This window comes from Saimiri boliviensis, chromosome 20 (assembly GCF_048565385.1).
Source record: "Saimiri boliviensis isolate mSaiBol1 chromosome 20, mSaiBol1.pri, whole genome shotgun sequence".
NCBI lineage: Eukaryota > Metazoa > Chordata > Mammalia > Primates > Cebidae > Saimiri > Saimiri boliviensis.
Window position 1 is genome coordinate 30,012,304 of NC_133468.1, and position 21,619 is coordinate 30,033,922.

At 44.9% G+C, this 21,619-nt stretch overlaps 1 protein-coding gene across 13 annotated transcripts in view; it reads left to right on the forward strand.

The window, feature by feature from the left end:
• The window catches only part of TRRAP (transformation/transcription domain associated protein), a 133,079-nt gene that overhangs the window by 19,072 nt on the left and 92,388 nt on the right, over nt 1-21,619 (forward strand). For all 13 annotated transcript variants that reach the window (XM_074390428.1, XM_074390423.1, XM_074390419.1 and 10 more), the window contains exons 11-20: nt 217-313; nt 3,331-3,469; nt 6,455-6,533; nt 8,735-8,969; nt 10,101-10,464; nt 10,551-10,648; nt 11,126-11,320; nt 12,398-12,589; nt 16,444-16,609; nt 18,123-18,379. In XM_074390428.1, the coding sequence (XP_074246529.1) occupies nt 217-313; nt 3,331-3,469; nt 6,455-6,533; nt 8,735-8,969; nt 10,101-10,464; nt 10,551-10,648; nt 11,126-11,320; nt 12,398-12,589; nt 16,444-16,609; nt 18,123-18,379 (1,822 nt within the window). The remainder of the gene's footprint in view (nt 1-216; nt 314-3,330; nt 3,470-6,454; nt 6,534-8,734; nt 8,970-10,100; nt 10,465-10,550; nt 10,649-11,125; nt 11,321-12,397; nt 12,590-16,443; nt 16,610-18,122; nt 18,380-21,619) is intronic.

The following is a 21,619-nucleotide window of genomic DNA, read 5'->3' on the forward strand; positions in this document are numbered from 1 at the left end:
GAAATGGGTTGGAGAGCTGTTTGATGTGTTCCCTTAAAACTTTCTGTTATTTGGAATTGCACGAAAAGTATAGACACCTTTGCTATTGCTGCTGTGTCGTTTGGGTCTCTGTGGAAATGAATCAATCTTTTGAGCTTTGTCGTTGTTACAGGCTTTTAATTAATACTAGCATCACCCAAAATTGAGAGCTAATATTTGTATTCTCTTCTCATTCAGGCAACATAAGCTTTATAACAAAGAGTTGTATGCTGACTTCATTGCTGCTCAGATTAAAACATTGTCATTTTTAGCTTACATCATCAGGATTTACCAGGTAAGGTCATTGACTTTTATGTCAGGTTTACTGAGATAATTTACATACAATAACATGCACCTTTTGTGGGTGTCCAGTTCTAGGAATTGACAAATGCTTACAGTTTTTGACAAAATGTAGAACGTTTCCATTACCCTGCAAAATTCCATTGTATACATTTGGTGTCAGTTTTTTCCCGCCATCTCCATCCCTAGATACACACCGATGTATTTGATCCCCATAGTCTGTGCTTTCCAGAATGTCATGTAAATGGAAATGTCCATGTCTAGTCTCTGCGACCTTTTGAGTCTGGCTTCTTTCACTTAGCGGTGGTGTTGAGATATGGCCATGTTTTACTGATGATTCATTACTTTTTATTGCTATGTAGTTGTCTTTGCTTGGCAGCCTTAACAAAATCCCATAGGCTATGTTGTTTACACAGCAGCAGTTGTCTCACAGTTCCGGAGGCTGGAAGTCTGAGATCAAGGCTCTTGTTTCTGGTGAGGGCTTCCTTCCTGCCTTGCAGACAGCTGCCTTCTACTGTGTCGTCACAGTGGCAAACAGGGAGGGAGGGAGAGTTCTTTCTTCCTCCTCCTACAAGGCCACAGTCCTGCCAGATAATGGCTGCTGCAGCCTTATGACCTGACTGAACTTTCAGCCCCTCATGAAGGCTCTGTGTCCAGATACAGTCAACATTTGGAGTTAGGGCTTTCACAAGAGGAATTTTAAAGGGACACAGCTCCGTCTACAGCGGTAGAATCCCATTGTGTGGATGTATCAGGGTGTGTGTTTATCCATTCACCAGTTGATGAATATTCAGAATATTCTTACGTTTTTAAAAACAGCTTTATTATTTATTTACTTACTGTTTGTGACAGAGTCTCACTCTCTTGCCCATGATGGAGTGCAGTGGCACAGTCTTGGCTCACTGCAGTCTTTGCCTTACTGGTTCAAGCTATGCTTGTGCCACAGCCAATCGTAGCTGGGATGACTTGCATGCACACGCCTGGCTAATTTTTGTATTTTTTTGTGGAGGTGGGGTTTGGCCATGTTGCCCAGGCTGGTCTCGAACTCCTGGCCTCAAGTGATCTACCTGTCTCAGTGTCCCAAAGTGCTGGGATTATAGGCTTGAGCCAGGCCTAAAAACAGCTTTATGTATCATAAAATTCCCCCTCTTTAAGTATACAGTTCAGTGACTTTTAGTTTAGCCACAGATTTGTACCATTACCACTGTCCAGTTTTAGAACATCATCATCACCCCAAAAAGAGAGCCTGTTCTATCGGTAGTCTTCCTTGACTACATGCTCCTGGCAACCGCTAATGTACTCTCTGTCTTCATGGATTTGCCTTTTTCATTTTTGTCCATTATTAATAAAGCAGCTGTACACATTTACATGCAGAGTTTTGTATGGACATACTCGGTTCATTGACTTTTGCTGCTGTTAGAAGTTGTGTATTGTGGCAACTAGGTGTGAGAGAGATTGGAACTTAAACAGCATTGTCAATAAAACTGATAAGCTTTGGGTGCTTTTTGAGGAGCATGTATGGTGGATTTTTGTTTCATTTTTCATGCATAGTTGTGTTCTTATTTAAATCATAGGAACTTGAAGGAAAAAAATACGTTACCTCTTTACAGTGTTTTTAAAGAAATTGTTAAATGGTCAGTTATGATTGTTCCATAGTATGGAATAAATTTAGTACTGATCTGTATTAATGGAATTGGATCATAATGTACACTTTTTGTAAGGCTTTTATTTCAGAAAAATAAAAGTGAAAACATACATGCTGAATTGTTTAGGATAAAAACTACTTTTAAAAGCATTTGTAATCACCCCCCTCTTTAATGTATGTAACTAGATAATGATACCTTACATGAAGAAAATGGAACATTTGGTGTAAAAAGTCTAAATTAGGTACCCCTTAGTATTTTAATAAGCTTGTGTTATCTTGGTGAGCGGCCTTCTGCTGACACCTCAAAAGAAGATTGTGATTAGAGCTGTTCTGAGTTGGCAATAAGTTGACTCCAGTGTCACTGACAATTTATGTTAGTGGGATGACTAAGTAAACAAGTAATTTTAAAAAATTTTACAAGTTTGGCGTGGTGGCTCACACCTATAATCCCAGCAGTCTGGGAGGCCACGGTGGGATGATTGCTTGAGCCCAGGAGTTGGATGCTAGCCTGGGCAACATAAGAGACCCCATCTCTACAAAAAAATGAAAATTAGTCAGGCATAGTGTTGTGTACCCTTAGTCCTAGCTACTCGGGAGGCTGAGGTGGGAGGATGGCATGAGCCCAGGAAGTCGAGGCTGCAGCGAGCTGTGATCACACCACTGCACTTCAGCATGAACAACAGAGTGAGACCTCATCTCTAAAAAAAAAAAATACACACTATCTTGCATATCTTGCAGTACTTTTGTCTTTCTGTTCAACAGTGAAAGTAATACATGTTCACTGTTGAAAGTTGGGAAAATACAGAGAGGTGCAAAGAAGGCATCCACAGTCTCACCATATAAAAGAAACTGCGGTGTGGCTACACATCCTTCCCTTACGGCATTGTATACATGCCACACGTACAATTAAAACTTTTTAGATATTGAGTAAGAAGTCCTGCTACTTTTTGAGGGTCGTTTGAGTCAAGCTTAGTCTTACTGAATTTTTGTTTGTTTTGGGTTGTTTTTTTTTTTTTTTTGAGACGAGTCTCACTCTTTTGCCAAGGCTGGAGTACAGTGGTGTAATCTAGGCTCACTGCAACCTCTTCCTCCCAGGTTTAAGTGATTCTCTTGCCTCAGCCTCCCAAGTAGCTGGGATTACAGGTGCCTGCCACAATGCCAAGCTAATTTTTGTATTTTTAGTAGAGATGGGGTTTCACCATGTGGGCCAGGCTGGTCTCAAACTCCTGACCTCATGTGATCTGCCTGCCTCGGCCTCCCAAAGGTCTTATTACTGAATTTCTAAGAAGCCAATAACATTTGAATTTTTCTTAACACTCTGCATTAACTCTATGTTCTCACTCTGTCTGCTCACTCTGTTCTTACAGGAGTTGGTGACTAAGTATTCTCAACAGATGGTGAAAGGAATGCTCCAGTTACTTTCAAATTGTCCAGCAGAGACTGCACACCTCAGAAAGGAGCTTCTGATTGCTGCCAAACACATCCTCACCACTGAGCTGAGAAACCGTACGTTCAGCCTGTCTTGTCTTGAATGCTGGTGCCAGTCCTGTGGCCATCTTTGCAGACTCAGCTGACATTCCATAGTTGTGCTGTGAGGTTTCCACGTGTCCTTGCTAACTTCATTGCTGTCTTGGGTCCATTCTTTTCCCTCATTTCTCTGCCTCCCTGTATTAGTCTGTTTTCATGCTGTTGATAAAGACATACTGCTGAGACTGGGCAGTTTACCAAAAAAAAAAAAAAAAAAAAAAAGGTTTCATGGACTTACAGTTCCACATGGCTAAGGAGGCCTCATGATCATAGCAGAAGGCAAGGAGGAGCAAATCACATATTATGTGGATGGTGGCAGGCAAAGAGAACTTGTGCAGGGAAACTCCTCCTTATAAAACCATCAGATCACTTTGGGAGGCCGAGGCAGGCGGATCACAAGGTCAAGAGATCGAGACCATCCTGGCCAACATGGCATAACCCCATCTCTACTAACATACAAAAAATTAGCTGGGCATGGTAGTGCACACCTGTAGTCCCAGCTACTTGGGAGGCTGAGGCAGGAGAGTTGCTTGAACCCAGGAGGCGGAGGTTGCAGTGAGCCGAGATCGCACCACTACACTCCAGCCTGGCGCGTGGCAACAGAGCGAGACTCTTTCTCAAAAAAAAAAAAAACAAAACAAAACAATAAAAAAACCACAGACACAAAACTATTAGATCTCAGCTGGGTGCGGTTCTCCTGCCTCAGCCTTTCAGGTAGCTGGGATTACAGGGGCCCGCCACCATGCCCGTTAAATTTTTGTATTTTTAGTGGAGCTGGTTTCATCATGTTGGTCAGGCTGGTCCCAAACTCCTGACTTCAAGTTATTCAGCCGCCTCAGCCTCCCAGAGTACTGAGATTATAGGCATGAGCCACCGTGCCTGACCTCTTTCCAATACTTCTGCTGTGTGAGAAGGGTTTTAGAGATGGGTTAGGGACCTTTGTAGCACAGGGATTCTCGCAGATCTGCTAATGGATTAAAAATCCTTCTCATGCTTACCAGGTCACTTCTGTCCCATTATGACACAAGCTGGCCCCTTCTGAGGGGTTTTAATCAGTGTTCATGGCTGCTGCCAGGATTGCTGGCTTCCCAAGCTGCTGCTCTCCAGGGGTTGATCACATTAGACTTTGGGGTTCAGCTTTTAGTCTTCCCTTTTTTTTTTTTTAAACTCCGTTTGCTAGTTGGCTTGATTTTTGTTTTTTTTTAAACAAGAGATTACAGGACACTTTAGTTTGAAGCCCTTTAGTAGTTCCTGAGGCTTAAATAGATGTTAGCATTACAAGCCAAAAAGTTTTGGTGGAAAAACATTTTGAGAATTGTGTTAAATGTTAACTGTGTGTTACAGTCAAAACGTCCACTTTTACAGGCATTTTCTCTTCACCTTTTTTGGCACCCGCAGCAGGATCAAATCATAGCCCATTTTCACTCATTCTGAAGAGCCAGTGGTTTGAGAAAACCTGCCAGTTTAACAAGTTGCGCATTTTCCTAGAGATTCTGATTCTGGGTCATGGAGAGGATCTGGAAAGCAGTGGGCATACAATTCAGTCTCCCATCACTCCTCCCTCTGCTGGGGTTGTTCCCACCTCCTCCAGCAAGTTCTCCACGTCACGGCCAAGCCCCTCGCACCCCTCTGTGCCTCCTTTGTTTTGGCCACCTCACTGCAGCCTTCATGGACTGTTGCGTCCTGTCACCTCAGAAGGGCCTGCTTGTCGCTGCTTCCGTTTGGCTGCTCCTCCATGTGCTGCCTGGCTGTGGAGTTACCCAGAGATGTGCATCTTGCACATTTCAGTGTCTGCGTTTCTTTTTTTTTTTTTTTTTTTTTTTGGTGACAGAGTCTCCCTCTATTGCCCAGGCTGCAGTGCAATGGCACAATCTCGGCTTGGCTCACTGCAGCCTCTGCCTACTGGGTTCAAGTAATTCTCCTGCCTCAGCCTCCTAAGCAGCTGGGACTATGGGCATGCACCACTATGCCCGGCTGATTTTTTGTATTTTTAGTAGAGATGGGATTTCACCATGCTGGCCAGGCAGCTCTTGAACTCCTGAGCTCGTGATCTGCCTGCCTCAGCCCCCCAGAGTGCTGGGATTACAGGCATGAGCCACCGTGCCTGACCGCCTGCATTTCTTTTATGCCTTTGACCCTAAATAACTATTAGCTATAAAATGTACTTTATTTGACTTAGTGCAGCTAGCTTTATGTCAAGCTTATTCCAGAGCCTAAACATCCTTTGGGATGATTGTATTAATAGAGCTCCCCAAGGGAAGGGTGGATGTGCTGTCACTATCCCTGTCTGCACATCCTCAGGGCCTGAATTATCCCTGAGTGGCGACCAGCTGTTTCTGTAGAACCCTGGTTAGGTTCAGGCCTGCAAGGGCGCAGAGAGTAAGTTTACGGGTGGTTCCACCTACAGGAATAGAGCAAGAGAGGAACCCTGGGGGGATTCTGGTTAGCGTCATCTAGGGAATTAGGAACCGTAACCTGGGACTCATGCCTATGAGAACATTGTAAAAATGCCTAGACTTTTGTAATTTACATAGCTAAATATCCTTAGGTCTTGACAATGCTTCAGGGTAGTAAAGGGGCATTTAGGGCGTTTAGGAGATCCCCTTCCCTTCTCCAAACTGGTTGGTAGGGTGGTGGTGGTGTTTAAGGTTGGTGGGATGTGCCCACAGTTAAGTATTAGAGATGCGGTCTCTGCCAGGGACACCAAGCTGATTTATTCTTAATCCGATCTCTGACCTTGAATGTGACCCTGACTGTATTTTGATAGCAGGTGGTTGGTGTGTTTCAGCAGAGCTGTTGTATTAGGCTGAAATAGCACTTGTGCCTTTCTGGTCTCCTCTCTGTCCCTTTTCAGACCTGGATTGCACATCAGACTGCGGGCTGGCTCCTGTGAAAACACTGTGAAGTAATTTAATGTGTAGTTGGTTTTGTTAGTGATCTGTGCAATGGGTATTTGTCTTCTAGAGTTCATTCCTTGCATGGACAAGCTGTTTGATGAATCCATACTAATTGGCTCAGGATATACTGCCCGGGAGACTTTAAGGTATGAGATTAAATCAGTGATACCTGGTTGGTTAAATGCCGGGTGCGTCGGTTACTGGCACTTAATGTTACAAGTGTTTCAGTGAATGCAGACTGTTAGGCCTTGACACACCTGTTTGAATTGCAGGATTTGTGTGTGTGTGTGTGTGTGTGTGTGTGTGTGTGTGTGAGACAAAGTCTTCAACTGTTGCCCAGGCTGGAGTGCAATGGTGCAATCTCCGCTTACTGCAACCTCTGCCTCATGGGTTCATGCAATTCTCCCTGCCTCAGCCTCCCAAAGTGCTGGGATTACAGGTGTAAGCCACAGTGCCCGGCCAAGCATTGCAGGATTTTTGTAAAGCTCTTAGATGATTTTTTGTGCTTTAGCTTAAAGGAAGAAATCAGAGGAATCATCTTGATTTAAATTTTAGGTAAAACTATCTGACTTCTTAGTGTTTTTTGCTCTTTATGTAATGCATCTTTTTTGTTAAAAAAAAAAAAAAAAGAATATTTGATAACCCACCAGGAAGACAGAAGGGAAGAAAACCTTTTGGTTCTGCACAGAGAGATGGAGTAGTGTTGCTAATATCTTAATGTATGGGTCTGTATAATCTTTGTTTCTTACACTTAAAAAAAATGTAGTTGTGATAGTGGTTTCTGTTTCTAAAGCATAAAATAAACATTTAATCATCTTTACATTATAAAAATGAATCAATATTTGTCATATTTTGCTTCCAATAAGGAAGGTATCTCATGGATCTTTTGAAAAATGTTCAGGATCCTTTGAATATGATACAGTTTTCTCACTGTTTTCTTAGACAATGTTGTTATAAAACATCAAGACATTTTTTGTAACTTGGGGTTGAACCTGGCTGGAATTGGATGTTAGATTATGTTACTCCTGCTTGAAGCCCTCCTGTGGCTTTCTGTTGTGCTTAGACGAAGCCCAAACTCATGATGGTAGCATTTGAGTCTCCACATGATTTGGCTCTGCCCGCCTGTTCTGCATCTTGTGTTGGTCCTTCCTCCTCGAGTTGTTGCAGCCACACCAGCCCCTGCAGCTGCCCTCCCCAACCTGCTACAGCACACTGGCCCCTACAGCTGCCCTCCCTGACCTGCTGCAGCCATGCTGGCCCCTACAGCTGCCCTCCCTGACCTGCTGCAGCCATGCTGGCCCCTACAGCTGCCCTCCCTGACCTGCTGCAGCCATGCTGGCCCCTACAGCTGCCCTCCCTGACCTGCTGCAGCCATGCTGACCCCTACAGCTGTCCTTCCTGACCTGCTGCAGCCATGCTGGCCCCTACAGCTGCCCTTCCTGACCTGCTGCAGCCATGCTGACCCCTACAGCTGTCCTTCCTGACCTGCTGCAGCCATGCTGACCCCTACAGCTGTCCTTCCTGACCTGCTGCAGCCATGCTGGCCCCTACAGCTGCCCTTCCTGACCTGCTGCAGCCATGCCAGTCACTATACCTTCTTGGCTACTTCAGGCAGTTACTATCTCTGGGCCTTTATCTTTCCTGTTTCTTCCATCTGGAAATTGCTGTGGATTTTTGCTTTATGGTCCTTTTCTGTCCTTAAGATCTTAGCTTCAGTGCCACCTCAAAGGAACCTTCCCTAGCACCCTGTTTAAGAATAGCTCGCCCACTCATCTTTCTCATGTACCATTTTCACATCTCCCCTAGCACTTACTAACTTGTGTAGTTTCTTTCTTTACTTGTGTGTTCCTCTGTGTAAGTAAGCTTCCTGAGAGCAGTAGCTCTGCATGGGTTGCTGAGGTGTCCCATGGCTAGTGTTCACGTGTTGTAGTTCGGGAAAGAACTTGTAGCCTGAAAATTCTCAATGTGTCTCTGTAAAGCGGTCATCCATATGTAAAGATTGATTGACCTGTCCTATTTATTTTCATGCAACAAATCCCATTCAGTGCATGATCGAGCTGGCAATATTCCTTCTTGGGTTAGCTGTATGTGCCAACATCTGTTAGCAACTTTATGATATGCACAAAGTTAACCTTTTAGCTTAGATGGTAAAGATGGAGGCATCAATACAAAACTTAGCTCGAACTCCCTTCCATCATGTATCTGGGAGAGAGTAATGTGGGGGAAATGGGCCATGTAACTGCCGTGCCAGTAGTGGTGTTCCTGGGGCAGAGGGTGATGTCACTGATGGCCTGCTGCAGCAGGCATGAGCACTAGAATGAGCACTAGTGGAGGTCTCTGCCTGCAGGCCCCTCGCCTACAGCACACTGGCCGACCTCGTGCACCACGTCCGCCAGCACCTGCCCCTCAGCGACCTCTCCCTCGCCGTCCAGCTCTTCGCCAAGAACATCGATGATGAGTCCCTTCCTAGCAGCATCCAGACCATGTCCTGTAAGCTCCTGCTGAACCTGGTGGACTGTATCCGCTCCAAGAGCGAGCAGGAGAGCGGCAACGGGAGAGACGTCCTGATGCGGATGCTGGAGGTACCAGCTCTTCCAAGAGTTTTATCACCTTGCCCTCTATCCTGTTTGTAGCTAAACTTTTTTTTTTTTTTTTTTTTTTTTTTTGTGTGTGTGTGTGTGTGTGTGTGTGTGTGTGTGAAAGAGCCTTGCTCTGTTGCCTAGGCTGGAGTGCAGTGGTTCGATCTCAGCTCACTGCAACCTCTGCCTCCTGGGTTCAAGCGATTCTCATGCCTCAGCCTCCCAAGTAGCTGGGATTAAGGCATGCACTGTCACGCCCAGCTAACCTTTTGTATTGTAGTAGAGACAGGGTTTTGCCATGTTGGCCAGGCTGGTCGTGAACTATGGCCTCAAGTGGTCCTCCCACCTCAGCCTCCCAAAGTGCTGGGATTCTAGGCAGGAGCCACTGTACCTGGCTTGTGGCTAAACTTGAACCAGTGCTGCAGGGGCGGCTTGATTGCCAGGCTCGATCCCAAGAGTTAAACCACCTAGGCTCAGACTCAGGCTCCCCACATGCTTCACTTCTTTGCACCAGTTTTTTCATCTTTTCACCTGGGTTGGTGATATCTGCCTCCTAGATCACTGTGAGAGTTAAATCAGATGGCGCTTGAAAGCTCTTAGCACACTTCCTGGCAAGTAATTAGCAGAGTTATTTTCTGGGGGCATAGTGGCCAGGTGCCAGACTGGCCAAGGACATCTCTGGGGAGACACCCAGAGTGTGAGGGATATGATACCTGAGCCCTGGGGGTGCTGGCAGTGTCCCAGGCAGACGAGGTCTGCAGTCCTGGGTGAAATCCAGGCCCTGCCTGTCAGGCCAGTCATTCAGCCTTCCTGAGCCCGACTCTGCACATGCAAAACGGAGGTGGTGTTGGGAGTAACCAGCACTTTTCTTTTTCTATACCTGGCACAAAGGAGGTACCCACATGTTACCAGCCTTCCACCAGTTTTGTTGGGTTGGTTTGAAAGTAATTGCAGTTTTATTGAAAGTAATGGCAAAAGCCACAGTTCCTTTGACACCAGCCTCATGAAACAAGCAACATGAGTTTGGCAACGGGTGTTAGTCCCATCTTATTTTACTGTGATCTGAGCAGTATTTGTTTGGCCTATCTAAGAGGAATAATTCTGTCTTCCCCCTCAAATTTCTTTTCCCTTTAGGTTTTTGTTCTCAAATTCCACACCATTGCCCGCTACCAACTCTCTGCCATTTTTAAGAAGTGCAAGCCTCAGTCAGAACTTGGAGCTGTGGAAGCAACTCTGCCTGGGGTGCCCACTGCCCCTGCAGCTCCCGGCCCTGCTCCCTCCCCAGCCCCCGTTCCTGCCCCAGCTCCACCCCCACCGCCACCTCCACCTGCGACCCCAGTGACCCCGGCCCCTGTACCTCCCTTTGAGAAGCAAGGAGAAAAGGACAAGGAAGACAAGCAGACATTCCAAGTCACAGACTGTCGAAGTTTGGTCAAAACCTTGGTGTGTGGTGTCAAGACAATCACATGGGGCATAACATCGTGCAAAGCACCTGGTGGTAATTCTGCTCTTCAATTATGTAGACAATACTTTTCATAAAGGGAGTTTTATTCAAGTTAACTTAATATGCTCTCTCATTTCCAGAAGCTCAGTTCATTCCCAACAAGCAGTTACAACCCAAAGAGACACAAATTTACATCAAACTTGTGAAGTATGCAATGCAAGCTTTAGATATTTATCAGGTAAGGAAGTGCCCTCCAGCAAGGCTTTCCCACGTGGAAAGTACCTCTTAGTACTAGAGGTGCTAGTGATGGGGTGGCAGTGAGAGCTGTTAGTATCTGGGTGGTCCACAGTGCTCGTATACTCCGATGTGCTTTGTTCTACAACATAGCACTGCATTTATGTGGGAATTCTTATTTATAAGAGACCAAATGTGTGCCTTTTGTGGGGCAGATGATGTAAACGGAATGCAATAGAAATATAAGACTTAGCTTATGAATATTTTTCATGGTCTGAACATCTACAGGTTTTTTTGTTTGTTTTGTTTTTTTAATTCCAAAATTAAGGGGAGAAAGAATTTAAAAGATTTCGGAGGGGGCCGTTTATTATCTAATTTAAGTGCTCTATTTTAAGTATGTAAGTGATCTGGTTATGTAATGAAATATATTCAGAGAGGCTCAGTTTTAATGCTCAGGGGTGGCTTTTCTCCCCTGTATTAGGTCCAGATAGCAGGAAATGGACAAACGTATATTCGAGTGGCCAACTGTCAGACTGTGAGAATGAAAGAAGAGAAGGAGGTATTGGAGCACTTCGCTGGCGTGTTCACAATGATGAACCCCTTAACGTTCAAAGAAATCTTCCAAACTACAGTCCCTTATATGGTGGAGAGAATATCAAAAAATTATGCTCTTCAGGTATAAAACTCCTTTTTAAGTGTTATTTGAACATTAAGTAAGTTTCCAATTGTTTATGTCTTAAGTACTTTTTCATTTATCTTGAACATTTTAAAAACAATGTAGCCAAGGATGTGCTTAATGGAGAAAAATTTAAAGAAATGTTAGGCCATAATGTCTTGAAACAATTTTGTTCTTTTCTTTTTTTTTTTTGAGACAGAGTTTCGCTCTTGTTGCCCAGGCTAGAGTGCAGTGGCCCAATCTTAGCTCACTGCAACCTCTGCCTCTTGGGTTCAAGCAGTTCTCCTGCCTCAGCCTCCTGAGTAGCTGGGATTACAGGCATGCACCACCACGCCCTCTAATTTTGTATTTTTAGTAGAGACAGGGTTTCTCCATGTTAGTCAAACTAGTCTCGAACTCCTGACCTCAGGTGATCTGCCTGCCTCAGCTTCCTAAAGTTCTGGGATTACAGGCATGAGCCACCACACCCGGCCTTGAAACAATTTTTAAAAGATTCAGATGCTTTGAATCAGTTCCTTTCATTAGTAGAAATAAATACGTGGGCTAGGTGCGATAGCTCATGCCTGTCATCGCAGCACTTTAGGAGGCCAAGGATTGCTTAGGCCTGAGAGTTCAAGATCAGCCTGGGCAGCAATGGTGAAACCCAGTCTCTAGAAAATATACAAAATTAGCCGGGTGTGGTGGCAGATCCCTGTAGTCCCAGTTACTCAGGAGGTTGAGGCAGGAGGATTATTTGAGCCCAGGAGATTGAGGCTGCAGTGAGCTGAGATCAAATCACTGCACTCCAGCCTGGGTGATAGAGCAAGACCCTGTCTCAAAGTGTCAAAAAAAAAAATTGTGTTAAATGTAGTCCTTCGTATTTGTTGATGAGAATGAAATGACAGATTATGTCATTGAAGTGAACTGTCCTGCTCAGTGCTCAGTACACCCATTCCATCTTTTTCCTTTGGTGGATAATTAAATTTCTTGGAGTGTGTGATACAGTTTCGATTTTATGTTTTTGGAAAGCTCACCTCTGTCTTAAAGCTGTTTTAGGGAAGGGATTAATTTTGTCACATGCGTTTCTTGTTTTGACAGATTGTTGCCAATTCCTTCTTGGCAAATCCTACTACCTCTGCTTTGTTTGCTACGATTCTGGTGGAGTATCTCCTTGATCGCCTGCCAGAAATGGGCTCCAATGTGGAGCTCTCCAACCTGTACCTCAAGCTGTTTAAGCTGGTCTTTGGCTCTGTCTCCCTCTTCGCAGCTGAAAATGAACAAATGCTGAAGGTAAAGTCCATTTAATCTAAGTAGTGCTTCTGTTCAGGGTTTTGCTCTTGTTAGAGACGGCCTCACTGTGTTGCCCAGTCTGGTCAGCCTTCTGGACTCAAGCAGTCCTGCTGCCTTAGCCTCCCCAGTTGCTGGGACTATAGGCACTTGACACTGTGCCTGGTTGAGGTTTTTTTTTTTTTTTTTTTTTTAATTCTTATTTTCACTTTTAAACAGAAACTGTAGTGACTCTTTATAAAGTGCTCTTTGAAATAGTAAATATTTGCCAAGTGTGAAAACATTCCATGTATTTCTAAGCAGTGCCTAATTTATCTGTCTCATAACTTGGAAAAATTCAGAACTCTGTGGCTAGCGAGTGTAGTGTTACTAGTATCGACACCACTGATTTTCTCTTTTAAACTTAATTTTTTTTTTTGGATTACACAAATAAAATAGCAGATTGTTCCTATTTTTAAAAAATTCAGTGATGCAGATAAACAAACTACAAGGGAAAAATGTCTTCATATACCTCTCAAATACGTTGTGACAGTTCTGATTATGTTTCCAAGCAATGGTCTCACTCCCAGATGCATATTGAAGCCAATACCATGGTACCAGCTTTTCAGGGGGAAAAAAAAATCTTTATTGCAAGGTCAGTTGACAAGGGCACAGGAAACCACATTAAAATCTGTGTCCCAGAGCTGTGGTTTCAGGGCGGGTTTTCTAGGATGAGTAACTGTGAGGGAGATGGAAAAATGATTGAGCTCTGCAGAGAGACAGTACTGGGTCTAAAGTTCCTATTGCAACCAAATGGGGCCCTCCTTGTTTCTTGGTTTGGTCCAGGTACTTGGGTTCCATCTGTGGTTAACTTTTCCTTCCAGCCAGCCCCAGGGTCACTAATCACACGTGCCTGGTTCACCTGAACATGCTTGCCACTTGCAGCCTTGGAGTCTGTGGGAACTGAAATAAACTCAGATGAAGCTGAACCAGTTTGAACTGGTGCTGCGGTTACAGTTACATTGACAGTTGTCCATTTAACTCAGGTTTTGTTTTTGTTTTTTGGGTTTTGTTTTTTTTTTTTTCTTTTTGAGTCTGTCACCCAGGCTGGAGTGCAGTGGTGCTATCTTGGCTCACTGCAACCTTCGCCTCCCAGGTTCAAGCAATTCTCTTGCCTCCGCTTCCCAAGTAGCTGGGATTATAGGTGCATGCCACCACGCTTGGCTAATTTTTGTATTTTAGTAGAGGTGGGTTTTCAGCATGTTAGCCAGGCTGGTCTCAAACTCCTGACCTTGTGATCTACCTGCCTTGGCTTCCCAAAGTGCTGGGATTACAGGTGTGAGCCACCTCGCCCAGCCGTCGCTCAAGTTTTGTGTCTTCTCTGTTTACAGTCTTGGTAATATGAAAGCGACACGTTTCAGGATCGTTTGTTTCTTTTTCCCCTTTAAATTAAGAATTCTGATCAGTCTGTGCTTCTTTATTAAGACGAAAGTGTCTCGTCATCCATTTTCATAGATGGCTAATCCTATATAATAGGATCTCATCTGTCATTTGAGTCTAGCAAATGGGTAAAACCTATCCCTGGTTACATCACTCACCAAAAGCAGCAAGTGGTAGAATAAAAACCTTATAAAAATACACTCCCTCTTATGGCAAAACATCTTAATTTCTATGAAAATTGAACGTGTCAAAAGAGATGTTTTCTCACAGGGGAAAATTTGAAGTTGTAAACAAGATGTGTTCATTTGGAGTAATTGCGCAGATGGTGAGACAGCTCCAGTAGCCTGTGCTTTCACAAGGTGCTTTCCTTGTTTTCTTTTTGCAGTTCTGTAATAATCACTTGTGAACAGTCTTAACTTCTGTGTTAATAGAAGGAGAATACTGCCCAAGCCTTGGTAGCTCTGGTAGCTCATGCCTATAATCTTATAATCCTAGCACTCTGGGAAGCTGAGGCAGGAGGATTGCTTGAGCCCAAGGCTTCAAGACCAGTCTGGGCAGCATAGTGAGATCCTTTCTCTACAAAATTAATTTTAAAAAAATCAGTTGGGGCTGGGCGCAGTGGCTCAAGCCTGTAATCCCAGCACTTTGGGAGGCCAAGACGGGTGGATCACGAGATCAAGAGATCAAGACCATCCTGGTCAACATGGTGAAATCCCGTCTCTACTAAAAATACAAAAAATTAGCTGGGCATGGTGGTGCGTGTCTGTAATCCCAGCTACTCAGGAGGCTGAGGCAGGAGAATTGGCTGAACCCAGGAGGCGGAGGTTGCAGTGAGCCGAGATCACGCCATTGCGCTCCAGCCTGGGTAACAAGAGCGAAACTCCGCCTCAAAAAAAAAAAATCAGTTGGATGTAGTTGTGTGCAACTGTAGTCCCAGCTACTCAGGAGGCTGAAGAACGATCGTTTGAATGAGCTCAGGAGGTCGAGGCTGCAGTGCACTTCAGCCTGGGTGATAGAGGGAGATCCTGTCTCCGAAAAAAAAGGGAAAATACTTATTTTTAAATTTAAAGATATAAAGTATTTAATTATAACCATTGTCCGCATAATTCATTATCCTCAAATAATTCATTTTTTTGCCAGCATTAGATATTACCATGCAAAACAACAACAAAAAGCCCAGGTTAAAACCTATCAGGACAAACCTAATGTTAGAATGTTGGAATGTGGCCGTGTGGTGGCTCACCCCTGTAATCCCAGCACTTAAGGCGGCCAAGGTGGGCAGATCACCTGAGGTCAGGAGTTCAAGACCAGCCTGGTCAACATGGTGAGACTCCATTTCTACTAAAAATAGAAAAACATTAGCTGGGTGAGGGGGCACATGCCTGTAATTCCAGCTACTGGGGAGGCTGAGGGAGGAAAATTGCTTGAAACTGGGAGGCGGAGATTGCAGTGATGAGATTGTGCCACTGTCCTCCATCCTGGGAGACAAAGTGAGACCCTATCTCAAAATAAAAAAAAAGGAATGTTGGAATGTTGTTCAAAAAAAAATTCAAGGAACAATTTTCACATAACTTTTTGTCCAGAATAATACATGTAGTTTTGTAAAATAAATATATCATGTCATATACCATAATAAATTTGGAATTGTATCAGTGACTATACCAACAGTTTATAGTTACTTAAATATACATGCAAAAAAATTTCATGTGAAACTTAGCCTGTGACATGTCAAAACCAGGATTTGAGTACAAAATAAAAAGTTAATAGGGTTTAAAATGTTGATTAAAGCTCCTGTGATCTAGTAGAGTGGTTTTTTTAAAAGAAGAATTTATATGAAAAATTTTTCAGTTTTCCAAAACCCTGTAATCTTTTGAGATGTTTTTTACATTTTGCATACATCTTATTTGATTGGTAGTCCGGTTTCAGTTCCTGTAGGTTACTTTTTTTTTTTTTTAAGGCAGAATTTCACTCTTGTCAGCCAAGCTGGAGTGCAGTGGCATGATCTTGGCTCACTGCAGTCTCCACCTCCTGGGCTCCAGTGATACTCCTGCCTCAGCCTCCCGAGTAGCTGGGATTACGGGTGTGCACCACCATGCCCTGCTAATTTTGTATTTTTAGTATAGACGTGGCTTCACTGTCTTGGCCAAACTGGTCTCACTCCTGACCTCAGGTGATCCTGCCCGCCTTGGCCTCCCAAAGTGCTAGCATTACAGGCAGGAACCACCACACACAGCCCCTGTAGGTTACTTTTTGCATTTCATTTGTTACGGATACCAACATAAAGTTTAAGGTAAACTATTTGGAGTCAAGTAAAGATTAGAATGTGCTTGTTTGGTTTTTCGCTTTGGAGTAAAGACATCACAATTGCCTTGCATTGCTCTCGGTGACACTTCAGAGTCTGGAGGGTATGAACTCATCTGTGTCTTCTCCACCTGCAGCCTCACTTGCACAAGATTGTGAACAGCTCCATGGAGCTCGCACAGACCGCCAAGGAACCCTACAACTACTTCTTGCTGCTCCGGGCGCTGTTTCGCTCTATTGGTGGAGGTAGCCACGATCTCTTGTATCAGGAGTTCTTGCCTCTCCTTCCAAACCTTCTGCAAGGTCAGAGCACTGACTTTGGTTTCCTTGTAGTCTTGTGTGCCATTTAGTCATGTGTGTAGCCACCCTCATTGCTGGGCTTTATCCTCTGTAACTGGTGAGGGTCATGGTTGCTGGTATGGCATGTGGCACATTGCCCTCTCCCAACCCCCCACCGCCCTGGTCCCCCATTGGGACTTTGAAGGGCGTTCTCTTCAGGGCTGGGCTCTTCCCCTCCCTCCTCAGCGTTGAATGGGATTTAGGTTTTAGTTGTCCTGGTTAGGGGTTGGTGGCATTTTTATAGTGTTTGGTAAGCAAGTCTAGAAAGTGGTTTCTAGTGGTTTAGGAAGATCAAGGATCTCTAGATGAATAGAGAATCAGAACAAAAAAAGAAAAAGCACATGACAAAGTTGACTTACAGTTAGTTTATATTTTCATTTAGCTTCTGATTTGCATAGCCAGAATCCTGTAATTCCTGTATAATTAGGAATGCTCTCAAGGTACGTAGTTGACGGGGATCTGGGTTCGTTGAATGCTTATGGGGTGTAAGCTGATTGGAAACACTGTCCCAGGAATTCGTTACACTTCTTGGCAAGGTGAGCTCTTGACAAGGGATTGACCCTTCCACGTATTTCCTTAACTTCCTTAGAGAAGTGACAGGATACCCAGGAGGCAGCTGGGACATCCTTGAATCTCTTGACTGAAATGGCAGTGAATCCACCATGGGAGGGGCCCACAAGCTGGCTTTGTATCCACATTTAACCCTATCTCTGGTCATTCCTGACCCAAGCTCCTGTTCTGTGCAGTCTGATTTCCTCCTGTGCTCTCAGCTGCCCCCAAGCGTGTTCCTCCCTCCTGGTCTCATTCAAGCTGATCCTGTCCTGGGAACTCGGCGCCTTGCCCTCTTCCATCCTCCTTATCCTTTGGATTTGGGACCTGGTTTTGGTGCCCCGTGAGGCCATCCCTGATGACTTCTCTTCTTCCTGAGTTCTTGTCCTTCATCCTGCCTGCCCATGCTGCGCAGGACATGCCTTGCCTTGGGTTCACTGCCATATGACTTTCTCTTTCTAGCTAGTCTTGGCTCTCAGTGGGACTATCTCAATTAGGAACCGGCTCAGTAAATCTTTGACTGTCCTCATGAGTGGTGGGGAAGGTGGAATTTATCAGGAGGAGGCTCCTTTGCATTTATAATATGCAAAAAAGTAGTCTTGAAAACTTTTCAGAGAATAGACCTCATCTGTGGTTTACTGGAAGCCTGATAGTACAACGTAATTTAAAATAACTTAGAATATTAAAAGGATATAATGCTATGATTATAATTTATAACAGTTACATTCGGCCTGTTGTTGCCACTCAGAAAGGGTCATGGACGCAGTTATGGGACAGATGTTACAGGGTGGAGTCTGGGGGTGCAGAGGTCTCCCTGCAGTCGTGCTGGCATGCATGCGAGAAGGAGGGGCAGTTCTTTTATGCGTTTAACCTGGGTCCGAGTCCAGGGAGTGTCTTCCCTCTCTGATGGCTGTACCCCCTTCCCTAGGGCTGAACATGCTGCAGAGCGGCCTGCACAAGCAGCACATGAAGGACCTCTTTGTGGAGCTGTGTCTCACCGTCCCCGTGCGGCTGAGCTCGCTCTTGCCATACCTACCCATGCTCATGGATCCCTTGGTGTCTGCGCTCAACGGGTCTCAGACGTTGGTCAGCCAAGGCCTCAGGACACTGGAGCTGTGTGTGGACAACCTGCAGCCCGACTTCCTCTATGATCATATCCAGCCGGTACGCGCAGAGCTCATGCAGGTAAGACTAGTGAGGGCATTAGCTGGGCTGCTTCCCCAGAAGCAGTGGGCCAGCATTGGGCTCTTTGTATTCAAGGGTGGGCTCTCTGCAAGACGGACTGATGCAACTCTCTGCTTACTTCGTCTGTGCGAGTCTTTTGATGGATAGAACTATGTAAAGAAGGCTGGTGTTTCATGACTCTAATCTCTGTTCTTTGGGAGGCCGAAGAGGGCAGATCGCTTGAGCCTAGGAGTTGGAGACCTGCCTGGGCAACGTGGTAAAAACCCATCTCTACAAAAAAATACAAAAATTAGCCAAGCATAGTAACCCACACCTATAATCCCAGCTATTCGGGGCTCAGGCAGGAGGATCACCTGAGCCCAGGGAGGACGAGGCTGCAGAGGGCCGTGATTGCACCGCTGTACTCCAGTTTGGGTGACAAAGTCAGACCCTGTCTCAAAAGAAAAAGAAAATGTGTAAAGAAATGTTGGTATTGAATGGACATTGTTTTGCAGCATTGCCTGTTTTTCAGAGAGCTTTCACGAGGGTTATATTCCTAATAAGTTGATGACTGATGAAGACAGCTGTTAGGGTTACTATATGGCCACTGTTGTTTCCAGCAAGAACCTCTCTATCCAAGAAAGATCTTCAGTTGCATAGTAAAGGGATATTGACTCTAAAGGGGAGATACAGACATCTGCTCTACCCTATCTGAAGGGAAAAACAGCAGATAATAAAGGAGGTTGTTTTGAATACGTTTGTATTTTTGTTTATTAAGGTTCATATGTTGGTCGGGCATGGTGGTTCACCCCTGTAATCCCAGCACTTTGGGAGGCTGAGGCAGGTGGATCACTTGAGTCCTGAAGTTCAAGACCAGCCTGGCCAACATGGTGAAGTCCTGTCTCTACTAAAAATACAAAAATTAGCCAGGCATGGTGGCAGGTGCCTGTAGTTCCAGCTACTCAGGAGGCTGAGCAGGAGAATTGCTGGAACCTGGGAGGCAGAGGTTGCAGTGAGCACAGATTGTATCAGTGCACTCCAGCCTGGGTGACAGAGCGAGACTCTGTCTCAAAAAAAAAAAAAAAAAAAAAATTCGTATGTTAAAGTTAGGTTTTTCTTTCATATTTTGCTGTTACTGATTTGTGATCTGGTTGGTTATCTTTAGAGGATTAGGCTGTCTGTTTCAAAGCATCTGCCCCTTTAGTAGCAGGTATTTGGCCCCAGATAGGAATAAGAATGCCCGCTTTAGATGATGGAGGCTCAATTACTCCTAGGAGTCTCTCAACAAATTAGATTAGCAACTGCAGGTAGGACTTGAGTTTGAGGTTGGGAGATTTCCCCTCCCTTCCTGAGATTTAGGTCTTGGGCTTCATCTAGGCTATAAGAAGATGGCATAGGGGCCAGGCGCAGTGGCTCACACCTGTAATCCCAGCACTTCGGGAAGCTGAAGCAGGAGCCTTGTTTGAGCCCAGGAGTTCCAGATCAGCCTGGGCAACATGGTGAAATCCCATCTCTATTAAAAATACAAAAAATCAGCTGGGTTTGGTGGTGCACGCCTGTAGTCCCAGCTACTCAGGAGGTTATGGTGGAAGAATCAGTTAAACTCAGGAGGTTAGACTACAGTGAGCCATGATTAAACCACTGCACTCCAACCTGAGTGACAGAACAAGACCCTGCTTCAAAAAAACAAATGATAAAGATGGCATAGGGGTGGTTCAGAGTCCCTGCTGGTTACCTGGAGGATTGATGAGAGTCTGCCTTTAGAATGGTAGTGTTGGTTCTAGAAGGCAGACCCTGTGCCTGACCCAGGGTGCATGAGCAGCGTGTGGGAGAGGAGGAGGAGGTGGTTCTTGGGCCTTCTCACCATCCATGAGAAGGCATACAGCCCAGGAGAGACACACACAGGGTCAAAGCCACAGGAACCACCACAGGCCTCCAGGTGAAAAGCATATGACCAGCCTCTCCTAGTCCCATCAGTCAGCTGAGGCCATTAAAGCACAGTGGGAGTGTGCTTGTTCCCAGGGCTGCCCCCTCCTAAGGACACCCAAGGGTTGGGTGGGCCAGGTGGAGGGTGAATTCGGCATGGGGTCTTAGACCACCTTTCTGACAGTTACTAAAGAGAAGCATGTTTGAATCTACAGGAACATAAGAGAAATTGGAATTTTGCCTGGTTTAGAGAAAGGTACCAAGATTTTATGTTAAGGAATATTGATAGACATGAATATTTGGCATTGTTATGGAAGGTGACTTAAGAAAATAGATTTACAGCCAGGTGTGGTGGCTCACACCTGTAATCCCAGCACTTTGGGAGGCTGAGGCGGGTAGATCAGTTGAGGTCGGGAGTTCAAGACCAGCCTGGCCAACATAATGAAACCTCATCTGCACTAAAAAGAAATAACAAAAAAATTAGCCAGGGATATGGTGGGGCACCATATCCTACTCAGGAGGCTGAGCTACTCAGGAGGCTGAGGTGGGAAGATTGCTTGGACCTGGGAGGCGGAAGTTGCAGTAAGCCAAGATTGTGCCGCTGCACTCCAGCCTGGTTAACAGAGCGAGACTTCATCTCAAAAAAAAAAAATAGACTTACATAGTCAACTGTAGTAATTTTTAGGACCTCTGATAATTCAGATGAAAAAATGTGGAGAAATTTACAGTTTTTTAGGGATAGTTGAATGTGCATGTTTCTTTATTTTTTGAGATGGAGTCTCTCTCTGTCACCCAGGCTGGAGTGCAGTGATACGATCTTGGCTCACTTCAGCCTCTGCCTCCCAGGTTCAAGTGATTCTCCTGCCTCAGCCTCCTGAGTAGCTGGGACTGCAGGTGCCTGCTGCCATGCCTGGCTAATTTTTACATTTTTAGTAGAGACGAGGTTTCACTATATTAGCCAGGCTAGTCTCGAGCTTCCTGACCTTGTGATTGGCTCACCTTGGCTTCCCAGAGTGCTGGGATTACAGGCATGACACATCGCGCCCGGCCAAGTGTGCGTGTTTCTTAAACACAGGGTCTTAACTTCTTCCCAATAGTCCTGTAATGCAGATGCCTTTGTGATCATGTTTTTCCTTTAACACCCTTTCTGTTCTAAGATTTGAAGTGTACAAGACAATTGATACCATGTTTGTAAGTTATAAAGCTTAATAAATAGACTTAACCTGAGAAGTTGCCATCCCACCCGGGACTGGAACCTCACCACTAAGTCGCATCTACCTGCATGCTCCTCCCTACCCACTTGTATACAGCATGTGCCTAAACAAGATACTGCTT